Source organism: Lampetra planeri, chromosome 15 (genome assembly GCF_965212315.1).
Source record: "Lampetra planeri chromosome 15, kcLamPlan1.2.h2, whole genome shotgun sequence".
Taxonomy (NCBI): domain Eukaryota; kingdom Metazoa; phylum Chordata; class Hyperoartia; order Petromyzontiformes; family Petromyzontidae; genus Lampetra; species Lampetra planeri.
This window is the reverse complement of record NC_136121.1, coordinates 11,629,934-11,642,459: the sequence shown is the minus strand read 5'-3', so window position 1 is coordinate 11,642,459 and position 12,526 is coordinate 11,629,934. Positions and strand designations below refer to the sequence as shown.

Below are 12,526 nucleotides of genomic sequence, written 5' to 3'. Positions count from 1 at the left end.
TTGGTAAAATGACCTCTGCCTAAGATAAAAATATGCATTCAACTCATGACGTTCTGGCACGTGACCAGAGTGTTTCTCTTGCCAGCAGTGATTCTAACGGTAACATTTTAACCTCATTCCTTGTTTTAAATATAACGCGTCGAGGATTTGTGCTCTCAGTGTAATGGCATGCGATTGAACGTTATATTTGAGAAAGCTGGGGTTATTTATTGTTTGAAGCTTTTCACACTGCATGAAAAGACAAAGTAACAAAAATCTGCTTTATTTTCTGGTTACGTGCTATCTTTCAAGTTTTCTTTTTACATATTTATGAATTAAATAACTTAATCAATGAGTTGTATAACTTCGATAATTGGTTCTTTACCCTTCTATCTGGCAACAAAACTGACACCTTTTTACATGGAGTCATGTCATGTAAAAAGGTGTCAGTTTTGTTGCCAGATAGAAGGGTAAAGAACCAATTATCATATTTTTACTGGCAAATGAGGTTCCCATAGTGTAGATGCTTGCCCCGAGCTCTCATACTCTGATGGTGCATTGTCTTTGAGTTGTGCGCCTTTTGGCGTCATCTGGTCCAACCCATATGAGACTAGGCTCTAAGGAAAGCTGTCTCGGGTGTGGATCAATCAACTTTAAGGACAGTGCACATTATCAGAGTTATGTTCTTTTGTTTGTATTATGACTGCAGGTATTGCGGTCTATGCAAACATGACTCCATGTAAAAAGGTGTCAGTTTTGTTGCCAGATAGAAGGGTAAAGAACCAATTATCATATTTTTACTGGCAAATGAGGTTCCCATTGTATAACTCCCTTGGAGAAAAAAGTAATTCTCAATGCATCAATGACCTTCGTAACGTTTAAATGACCAAGTTATTTTTCAAACGCGTTACGTGCAATTTTAAAAGAAAAATTAGAGCAACTGCTGTTCGGTTCTCATGGTTGTTCCATAACACATTCCTGCGGAGGGAGCTGGTAGGAACGTTGGGTTGCTCGGTCAATGGCCAAGGTCAACGGCGGCGTGGTGTATTCCGCAAATATGCCCGACTGTGAGGGCGGGCACAAGCCAGCGTGAGTAGGTTAAACGTTGAGTTTTATAAGGGCACCACGGGGTGACCAGCCCCTCCCCACCCAGCCCCACCCCTCCCATTTTTGGATGTACGACGGACGGACGGACACAATAATCCCCTGTGGGCTGGTGTAACCAGGAGGTTCCTACCAGTATAATAATCGTATAGCTCTCCGATGTTGTACGGTTTGTTCCGCATGCTGCCCGACACGACATCCGATGTTCCGCTTCACATGCCGGGAGCTTCGGGAAGCCGAATTTTGAACTTGCACTGATGCAGTTGTTCACTTCCAAAACAAACTCCCATCGATTGAAAACTCATTTCTTGAGAACTGCTTTTTATGTTTAGTTTGTTGTCCTGCACCCGCACCTGTGATTCTCAAGATTGGCTACGTGCGGTGCGAAAGAAATTCAAAATGCACACATTTGTACATACACCGTGTGGAGCAGAACGGCGGGTATCTTGCTGATAGAGCACGCAGTTGGACCTGGAAACGCATCGGAGAGCCATTGTTGCGGCTCTTAATCAGTTTTCTAATCGCCACCAGAATTTAAATATTTATTAATACTGGAGGAATCCGATGAGCTATAAAGCCCCTTTTCACAGATGTCCAGTAGGGGCGGCTCAGAACGTTACAACAACAAACAAGAAACATAAACACGAGTGCAAAGTGTAGGAAAGATAAACAAATCACTTTAAAAAAATACAAATAAAACTTTTTTTTTAAATCTTACCAGGTCAAAGCTTACAGAGATATTAACTTATTTTTCAGAAGCGACCTGGCATATCACAAGTGATAGCTCAACACACAAGTGGCCGATGTCACCGTGCGCGAATTCATATAGCGATGGTTCCACTGCGCACAGATCGGCTCGGTGACGCGACTGCGGTCCCGCCTCACGGCCATCCAGTTCATGCTGCAGTTCGAGGAGCAGGTGTCCTCCGTGAAGCCGGACGTGGTCGCCGTGACGGCGGCGTGCGAGGAGGTGCAGCAGAGCGACGCGTTCAGCCGGCTGCTCGAGATCGTGCTGCTCTTCGGCAACTACATGAACGCCGGATCGCGCAACGCGCAGACCTTTGGCTTCAACATCAGCTACCTGTGCAAGGTCGAGCAACTGTCACGCGCGTGTGTACACACACACACACACACGCGCGACCATGTACACACGAGGGCTCTTAACCCCTGGTGTTCAGGTGACCCGGGGATGCGCCCAGTCCTTTGCGTGCTGCAGCAGTTGCCGCTCCTTTGGTGCACTTTATTTTTGTAGGGGCTTCCCGGCTTTCTGCTTTTTTGCCCCATCTTTAATCACCAACTCTTGCTTTTTATTTTTCAATACAGTGTCAAGTGCAACACCTCTGCTACTGCTGGAGAAAGGAATTGCTCTAGTAATTTTCAACCAGTGTAGATATTTTACTTGTCAAAATAATTATGAATGAACTAAAGGAGCAATGGAAATGATGCATTCCTGCTTTAAGCGAGAAGAGTATTTCAGCAGCTTTCTCCGTTTAATTTCTATTATTTTTCCATTCAAGGTCATAACTAATAATCTATATTTTGTGCGCATGGTATGACTGTGTGTGTATGCAGGCATGCACGCCATGCATCTGTATATGCCTTCCTATATATCTGCTCATATACATATATAGTAGCAAATAATCAAGGATTGTGGCAGTGAGCGCCCATCATATTACAGCAGTGTAATTTATAAAGAAAAATTGTATTACGGCATAATAGGCTCTTGCTAAAATGGGGATTGTGTGATGGTTTGATGTTTGCAATTCACTGCCCTGGAATGTACGGCATTCAATCTCCTTTTTTTCGTTTATTGAAATACTTATTGTCATGAGGATTCCTGTAATGTATTGGCAGTAGCTTCCGTATGCACATGTGATTTAACTTGGTTGGAGTTGGTGGAGGAATTTTTTTTTTTTTTACCGAAATGATAACTGCTTTTTTCTTGTTTATTTTCTTAGCTCTGTGTGTTTGCCTTTGTGTTTGTGTATGGGGAGCGCTAGAGTAGCGGTTAGCGTGCTGCGCTACGGATCCGGCAACCCGAGTTCGATTCATGCTCACGGCCAACACCAGTGACGATTATCTGAACCGGTCCTGGTTATCCCTTAGGTCGACTTAGCCTCAAATGAGTACCTGGTGCGGTGTGTAAACATCACCACTTGGGAGACAAAGGGTGTCGAACGTGGTGCTGGCTACCCACCCCCTCGTGTGCCGTTCTGGCCTTCATAGGTCCTCGCTATCAGCACTTGCCCCAGCAGTCTGTTAAGGCTACACGGGGGATGTCCGTCTTTGACTTTGTGCGTGTGTGCAGCTTCGCGACACCAAGTCAGCAGACCAAAAACAAACACTCCTTCACTTTCTGGCCGAGGTTTGCGAGGCCGAGTACCCGGAGGTGCTCAAGTTCACCGAGGACCTGAGTCACGTGGAGAAGGCCTCCAGAGGTGAGCAAACCCGCAAGCCTTCCGTTGCTTCGGCACGTTGCACGTGCTGATGTAAGTGCCCACATTGCACGTCCAAATAAAAAATAAAAAAAATTTTACACACCGTCTGAAAAGGTTTCGTCAGCTTCGGAATAGTTCACGGGTAACTCTGCTTCAATTTGTTTGGCCTTCAGAAGGCGAGTAAATTTTTTGCTGCGAGGCATGGCTTAGCTAATAATTGGACTTTCACAATGTACACATCTAGGTCCGTTCATAGCATTTTTGGCAAACTACACCAGCTCCATTTAAAAAATGTGGAATTTTTGTTATTTGCATTTCCTTGCCGCCAAGTCATAAACATAACCTTGACCCGGAACATTACTTGCTTCGATTTGCCGTTCGGGCTGAAGAGAGACCGCATGTACGGAGAATACGTGTGGTCTTGAGAATATTTATTATAAAACTAGTGTGGCCACCTATTGCTAGGCATGTTGCAACCCCATGTTTAGGTACTAATAATGAAAAACAATGATTTTTCATTACTTTAACTATTGAAAAAGCAGTATGTATGAAATTGCATTTCTTTATAATCCATTCATAACATACTGTAATTGACATTTTCAGGATATATATTATATTTACCTGCTTGTTTTTTTTAGATGATCAAAGTGATATGCAGTAGTTTAAAGTGTTTATTTGGCATTGCATTTATTCTCCAGTCAAATTTAAATCAACTAATTGCCAGTCAAGCAACGAATTGCAGGGGACGGAGCAGTGAGCCAGTGGTTAGCACACTGCTACCTGGCAACCTAAGTTTTAATTCCTGTCCACAGATAACAAACATCTGTGTCAGGTGATATCTCAACCAGTCATGGAACTGCAGCTCCCTCCCCCTCCCAGCTCCGCACCTCAACTCACACTGACCAGTGTGGTGAAGTATGGTCAACCCCCAATAACCGACAGCATGGAAACGCCCTCATCCAGCAGTAGATTGACAAAGGGCTGTAAATGAGTTATCATTCAGTTTCTGGTCACATGTTTGTCTTTGATAAAAGCTGCATATTCCTGTCCCATGTCTTTTCAAGCAGCCTCTAATTTCCATCCTGTTTTACATTCACATTGTGAGACTTTCCTCTGTTATTATCCAACGTGTAATAGCCCTTTACACATTTTCAAAGCACTTCACCTATGCTGTTAAAACTCTGCAATTATTAAATCCACCGTAACAAAAATAATATATATTTTTATTTTTTTATAATAATTTCTCCATACAAAAAGCAGTCACCTTGAATAAGGACACAGGTTTCAAGCGTGCCCTGTATTAAACAAGAAAATTAGTTGCTGATCAGAAGTATAATCTCATTTTCCTTGGTCCGCTACTGTAACAGAATTGCCACATAATTCTTATCGATCACAGCGCTATGGCTGTTAGGCATGCTGCCTCCATGCTACGGTCACCCCTAGGGTGACTGCAGATTATCAGTCCACAAACGGTCCATTATAACCCTGCATAATTCTCATTGTCACATAAAATATATAAACTACGAGGTGCACAATGATTATTTAGAAAATAAGATTATTTTACAAATGTAAATGTGCCATCACTCAGCCGTGTCACCAGGTCCGCGACATAGCCCAGCTTGTCGTGCGTTGGCTCTTTTTCAGAATCGGAATCACAATATATATTGTTTTTATACTGGAGGAATTCTATGAGCTATAATGCTATTTTTCACAGATGTCCAGTCGAGGTTGACGGTTTGAGCCCAGTGGCCGCCCTGGTTAACATTGTGGGTAGATTAATAATTCATATGCCCTGTCTGTTTACAGATAATTATTAGTACATTTGTCACCAACATGCTCCGAATCAGGACAATTGAACACCGTTCTGGTCCCAGAACTTAAGACTCGCACATTAATTAATTTAGTATGAAAGTGGTACCTCCAATTAGCACGGTTGGCTATGTATGGTGCGTGCGAAAGAAGTTCAACAAACATCCATACAGAGGAATCCCCCACGCCTTTCGTCACCTCTGGCCACCATTTCCTGAATAGTGGGGCTGTCAGATCCCAGGGTGCAGGTCAGTCACAGTTCCATTTGAGCTGGTCACATTGGTCACCAACACGCTCCGAGCTAAGGCTTCCTGGAAGACTTAAGAAAGGGAGTTCCCAGTGAGATACTGAAAGGTGTTAATCGTGGTAATCATCCACCTGCAGAAGGACAGCATCCACATGTACCCACACCTATACAACCTCTTGATAAGATTAGGGTCCAGGGGTGGGGGGGGAGGGCCTGCAGAGATCTGTGGCGAAGGTGGTTCAAACATTCAAGGAACACGTGTTTGCCCTGAATGGCCTCGAGTGCAGTTTGCGACCGACAAGGAGGTTGAAAGACCCATGAGCCGTGAGCGACGCAACCCTGGGGAAGGTTTTTTTTCCCACAGTGAAGAAGGTCGGTCTGGCTGCCTCAAGGCAGAGGCGGTCAGATTGTTGGACAACGAAGGGAGGGGGGCGCGAGGTGCTTCCTAGTAGCGCTGGGCCATATGGTGGCGACAGTAGACAGGGCCTCGCGACGGTGTCTCCAAACGGATTGGGACCCCCCGCGGGGGTGCTACACGAGGAACTTTGTTTGTGATGCATTCTCAGCCGGGACCTCCTGCGGTGGCTCTCGGGTCTCATCGCCTTGCAGGAGGACATTCCCCGGGATGTTTCTTCAAGGAGCCGGCGGCAGAGATGTCTGCAAGCCCCGTTCATCTGGCTGGGGGGGAGCATGCTGCCACAAAGCAGAGCCCTTTGCAAGGCATACGTAGGGGGGAAACACGACATTTTGAATACATGGTCAAGCTCTTGGGTTTTGGTTCATCTAGGCCCTTTCAACATTTGTGTGTCTTTGTGCACTTACCTTTTTCATTTTTTTATCTCCTTGCTATTGCGAGTGAAAACTGAAGAAGTGTACCTTCCGGCCATAAACTCCAGATTAGGAGAGGAGGGAGGGGATTTAAGGGAAGTTCCAGCACTGAAATTGTAGGTTGCTACGGCAACTGCTTGCCAATATGAAGATCGATGCCGCTCACGTGCTTTTGCTAGTGTCTGGGGGGACCCGGGCACTAATGAAGATGAAAGATCGGCACAGTCTACGACCGACACGGTTTTGAAGTTGAGGAACGGAGGATTGGGGAGGAATGGGGAGAAAGGAAAAAAACCCCGAGAGCTACGGAAAGCCAAATCCTATTAGTAGAGTGCAGCATCTGGACGCCCTCCCTGACACTCTGCACGCTCTGCATGCCACCACGCAGATATCGGCTGTGAAGCCTTCCTTCGCAATGCCATACGATCAGTTAGCGGCCGTCCCGTCGAGGCTTCTTGTCGTAAACGGAACACTCATTAACGTTACAAATGCGGAATCCACCGCACATGTAACCCCCAACTGCCGATCCACGGCCTGCCACCACAACGTTCCTACGTCTCGCACCACCCGGCCCCACCAGTCTACCTGCAACCATGAGTCTCGCACACCATTCTACAGAACTCTGTATTTGAAGTCTCTTGCGGATTTGTTAGTTTTTTAATGTTATTTCTTCAATTGTACAGTTTTATGTAGTTTTTTCTTGTTAAACGAAATCATTGGTTGTGTGATGTAACGGCAGTGGTGCATAAATAACAAATAGCATTTGTCAATAACATTGCCTCTAAAATAAAAAAATATACAATAGTGATGTAAAGGGTAATGGCCCTTCATCACAGCCATACTCTCTGCCTCTCTGGCCTCTTGTGTGCTGTGAAGAAGGGCCCTTGTCCGAAACGTTTTTTCTTCCTTTATATAACCTTGTAAACTTTTCAATAAGCTGAATATACTGTATACGATATGGGCAAGCAGCTTATTTTGGTGGTATTCTTGCTCTGTCCTTTAAACACGTAGTATGTCTGCGTCGGCATAACGGCACCCAAAAAGGTTTCTCTTTAACATTTAATGCTGTTTGATGCAAAATAAAAGAACAGGAGAATGCTTGCTACATACATACTGCGGCCCGCCAGAGGGCATGACAAAATGACAGGATAGACTGGTCAGCATTCCCTGCACCCGACTCTTAAATCCTCCCCCCCCCTCCGTGTGATTGTTGTTGCTCAGTGTCAGCCGAGAATCTCCAGAAGAATCTGAAGCAGATGGAGAATCAGATCGAACAATTGGAAAAGGACATCCAGTCCTTCCCATCAACCGAGGACGTGAATGACAAATTTGTTGAGAAGATGACAATATCCTTTATGCGTGTGAAATGTGTGTGGGGTTCATGCGTTGATGGTTCCCTTTTTATATTTCTTCCCTTGTGTGGAAGGGACAAAAATACGTGTTGTATAGTATTTGCCGGGTAGAGTTTACGAAAAGTGATGCTAACTACCCTGTTATAATAATAATTCATACTTAAATTTTGATTTAAAGCTTTCGTGACTGCAGGGATTCATCTTAGTTTTTTCGGTAAAGTCACGTAGAATGGAAATAATAAAGTAATAGAAATAAAACATAATAAAATAATTCTAATGACGTTTCATACTTATTTAAAAGTATGGAGGCTTGAGTTAAATTCAGAAAACAAATTTACATTGGTATTAACTTTTTGTAAAACTGAAAGTACGTATATCTTTTTTTCTTAATCTTAAACTCATAATTCACTTGGCTGTAAAAAATACATTATTCTATATACATATATATACATATATATTAAGGTCATAAAACCGAGAGACGTTTTTTTTCGCCGTCTGTCGCCAAACAACAAATAGTCATTGCACACGCAAATAACACATTCTGGCACCAAAATATCGCTGCAGATGACTGAAAATAACATCATTAATACTGCAGAAGAACTTTGCACAAAACAAAGGTTATTTAATATACAGCCATTAGGTTATCGCGCCAAGGAAATGGCTTTTTGATGGCCTGCCAGATTTGACGCGTTCATTAATCCTCGGGTCTAATTCGCCAGTTTGAATCCGCAGCACGGCTTTTCCCCTGCTGGCCCTAATCAGATTCCACCATGTTGGAGGGGTAAAAAAAAAAAACTTAAGAAAAGCCGCCACTGCATCGGTGGTATTTTTAGGTTCTTAATTCTGTGTGCAGCATTTGACGGACAAGCGCCCCACATGTCACTGTGGCCTTGTTTTGTTTTCCTCTCACCAGTCCCATGGCTCTTGGCGATTCTCTTCTTAATCTGCCGCCCCCCCCCTCTGCCTCATAACTTTTCCCGCCCGACGTTCATCCATGCGCCTCCGCTGCCATTCCACCCACCATTTCCCCACAATCCTTAACTCGCCATCTTCGCTGAGCGGTGGTGGACATAGACCCAACTGCTGTTTGTGGCTTGGTTTGCCATGAGAAAGAGAGTCGGACATGCTTATGACAAATGAATGACTTTCCAGAGAGTGAATGTGTTGGGTAGCCTTGAAAAAGCAATTGATGCCTGTTCTTATCACCTCAACGCAAATCTACCCAGAAAAATCTATTTCCAAACCTTTGCCACATTGAAATGGCTTTCCTGGTTTTTTTAATAAATAGGCACACAAATGGAATTTCGAATACCTAATGGATGTGCATAGGTCATCCTCCATGTTCTTACATCAAGGTATTGTTACAGGAACTACTCGCAAGATACTGGGACCGCACTATTAAAGATGATTGATTCTCTTATAGCCGAAGGCAATGCAATAGTTTTGTGGTCCTTTTTGGAATCTGGGTTTTGTTTTTTGTATCCAGTATTTTATGATACTCTGCAATAATTTTATGCAGGCTGCAGACGCATGTTAATTTTAATGCCGGATGGTGAATTGAGAAGCAATGCTATATTCCCAGTGGTTGTAATTTGGCATTTCTTTGATATTTTGTGTGTGCATATGTTGGTATTCAGTAATTTACATTTTGTTTCGGAGAACAAAATGTTTCTGCATTTGAGTTGACTGCATTGCTGTATTTAAAAACAATTACGCTGATACGTCTCTTTATGCATTGTTAAGGTACATCTATTTGGACACTGGTCCTGGAAAAGGTCCCATGATTTAACATATTGATGATATAGATCTTAATAAAACAAAAACATGGCTAGTGATCAAAAGTTTGACACAACTAATTGATTAGTATTTGAACTTGGCAAGCTTTTTGGGATTTGGAGAAAGAAAAAAAAAAGTTTACAGGTATATGCAATCCAATCTTTAAAATAACGCATTAATGTCCCTGCCTGATGAATTGATACAGCCAGTCTTCACTTTCGAAATTTAATTGAGTTTCTGTTGATTTGGTTTCTTGCTCGCTGTTTTTGGCTGCCCGAAAACTACCGAGGCTCCGGCAAAAAGGGGTCCTTCTCTGCATGGCCCTCCTGCCGCCCACCACCTCCTCTGGCGCACTCTTTTGCTCCTTGACTCTGTTGTTTTTTGTCGGCGGGGGCCAGCATGGCTTTGTGGAGAAGGCGCGTGAGCAGTACGGTCGCTTGGCGCTCATGTTCGACAACATGCAAAAGCTGTTCGATGGCCTTGGGGAGTACTTTGTTTTCAATACCAAGAAGGTCAGCGTGGAGGAGTTCTTTGGAGACCTCACCAACTTCCGCTCTATGTTCATGGTGAGTCGCATCTGTCACGCATTCGCAGTCCACCGTTGGTGCAGTTTTTGTTGTAATTATCGATTGCAGCGGTTGGTTTGTTGTCGTCGTCGTTCATTCCCACGTTTATTTTCGGTTGCGTGATCTTGATTGATGTAGCTGTTTTGATTCCATTAATTTAGATATCAAGTTTTTCATCATTCTCCAAAATGTGTTATTGTCCCAGTGAGCAATGCCATCTGCGTAATTATGTACATAAACACAATTATCAGCGTTATAGCAATCGTTATCTTTATGATTATTGTAAAGTTTCTCATGCATTTCCAGGCGACAGTTACAGTTCTGATATGTACCATTAGCAAGAATACATTAGTGATGCCTTTTTTTGTTCGCGTATAATTATTTTTTTGGCTCATGGCCTCCACGCTCGACACTTTGTGAATCTAGCCTCGGCGATGGCAAAGCTTGTGGGTCGCGAACATCAACACTCCGTTTCTGATTTGAAAACTTTACCGGCCATCAAATGGAATGCATCGTTCACCGAGCTTGTATTTTATAAGGGGGAATTACAATGCGAGTAATGATCGTGAGTCATAGATTTCAGCGATGGCTCGAAATGTGGCCTCATTATGTTCAGCCCATTCTCCAAATGGTCACATGGGCAGCAAAGACGCTACCGTTGGAGCAGCTCTGCCTGTCAGTTCTGCCCGCTGGCTCCTCTGCGAATTCAAGTGATCATCTGAAAGCGTCGACACGTATTGTTATATTGCCTCTCGCCTTAATTGGTCACGGTGACCCGTTGAATTGCTTCTTCTGTTTGGATACATTTAATGCAACCATATTGTCCCTGGCTGAAGGCGGCTTTAGTATAATTTGTTTTCAATCCATTGATTAACATCGGTTTATAAGGAAGTTTTTTTTTTAGTTACAGCATATTGGCGCTTCACAATGGCAGTAGAAAATTATATTGTGACCTAATGTTCCCTGCAATGGTTGACGCAGAAACATTGTCAGTGGTATCCGTGTCATCACTTAGCAAACAATGCACCTGCAACAATAGCCAGTGCGCAATACGATAATACCGAGTCTCCTAGGCGCAAAGGCTGCACGTGGACACACAGCAGGAGAGCAGCACATATCTTCACATGCTCATCGGACGTGCGCACACACACACACACTGGGAGTATGTCCTCTTAATTAAATGCTAGGTAAAATGCCAGTGCGAAATGTCACAAGGAGAAAACATGCCTTACATGGTGCATTCTGAAAACTTCAATGGCCATAATGACCCGCTTAGCCCAATGCCAACTGTTTGAATTTCAATTCCTTGCATGAGGCCTCCACTGCATTTGTTATGCACAAGCGTCTGGCATTTAAGAATCCCTGTTATTATTTTCCGCCCTTTTGCTTGTGGGTGTTTAGCGCTGAAAAATTGTCTGGCTCGTGCAGCTGATCGAGAAGAAATACGTTCAATGTTGACTTTTTATTGCTGCTTGCTGTTATTATTATCATCGCCAAATCAAAAAGAAAACACCTTTGGATTGTATTTGTTGAAGGGGAGGCGGGGGTTACGGGCAACTTAGATTTTCGTCTGTGAAATTGTGTAAAAAAACTAATTATTCATATACGTTGCCGTGTTTTGCACAAAACTGCGTGAAGCCACCAGTTGGGTGTTAACAAAAACACTCACTTAAACGTGGGAAAATAATGCTTAGCCAACAATCTCTTCATTTCATTGTTGTCTCCAGCGTGATTTTCGCGGGCACCTGTTTGTGGTGATAAGTGGTCCTGGAATACAAGGCAGGGTTTTAAAATTCGTCAGTGAGATTGACATTAACTCCAAATTTAATAGGCAGGAGCAAGAGCAGCTCCAGTTGTGTTGAAATATTTTGCGTTCGACAGACATTATCTTTGCACTTGCGAGCACCACGACAGAGGCGAGTTTTTGATCTCGGGGAAGAACTGTGAAAATGCTTGATATGTACGGAACATAAGAGTAGAGCATAACATGATATTTGCAGTACGTGTAATGAGATACATATTTTATTTGGTAAAGGAATGGAAATGTAATATTCTATTACTACTAACCTAAAATTACCTTTAAACGATGCTGAATATTTAATAAAGCTTCATCATCAGCACACTTGTACCGTAGTATTACATAGTCCAGTAGTAGTGCTGCAAGCTGCTCTGCTAAACTAATGCACAAGTCAACCAACACTACCCAGTGTGACGAAGTATGTTCATGTAATTCTGATGACTGACACAAAACCTATCAAACCTGCTGTTGTCTGCTTCTTTAAATCATTGTTTCGATTCTGGCCATCCTTAAATAACTCCCCTAATCCTAAATACTCTGATGTGTTTTGTAAGGTCTCTCCGGCAGATGTTATTTTGACTTTTGTTTTGCTCATGTTTATTTTTTTGCCTATATTTGCAGCCTATGGA

General features: G+C 43.3%; 1 protein-coding gene across 7 annotated transcripts in view; it reads left to right on the top strand.

Annotated features, from left to right (window-relative positions):
* LOC144722733 (protein diaphanous homolog 1-like) overlaps positions 1–12,526 on the top strand; it is a 112,231-nt gene that overhangs the window by 70,476 nt on the left and 29,229 nt on the right. For 4 of the 7 annotated variants that reach the window (XM_078601085.1, XM_078601084.1, XM_078601086.1 and 1 more), the window contains 4 exons: positions 1,934–2,173; positions 3,392–3,521; positions 7,627–7,751; positions 9,935–10,099. In XM_078601085.1, coding sequence (XP_078457211.1) covers positions 1,934–2,173; positions 3,392–3,521; positions 7,627–7,751; positions 9,935–10,099 — 660 coding nt within the window. Of the gene's footprint in view, positions 1–1,933; positions 2,194–3,391; positions 3,522–6,143; positions 7,752–9,934; positions 10,100–12,526 lie in introns of those variants that run through there. The other 3 variants (XM_078601088.1, XM_078601089.1, XM_078601090.1) reach the window with 3 other exon arrangements.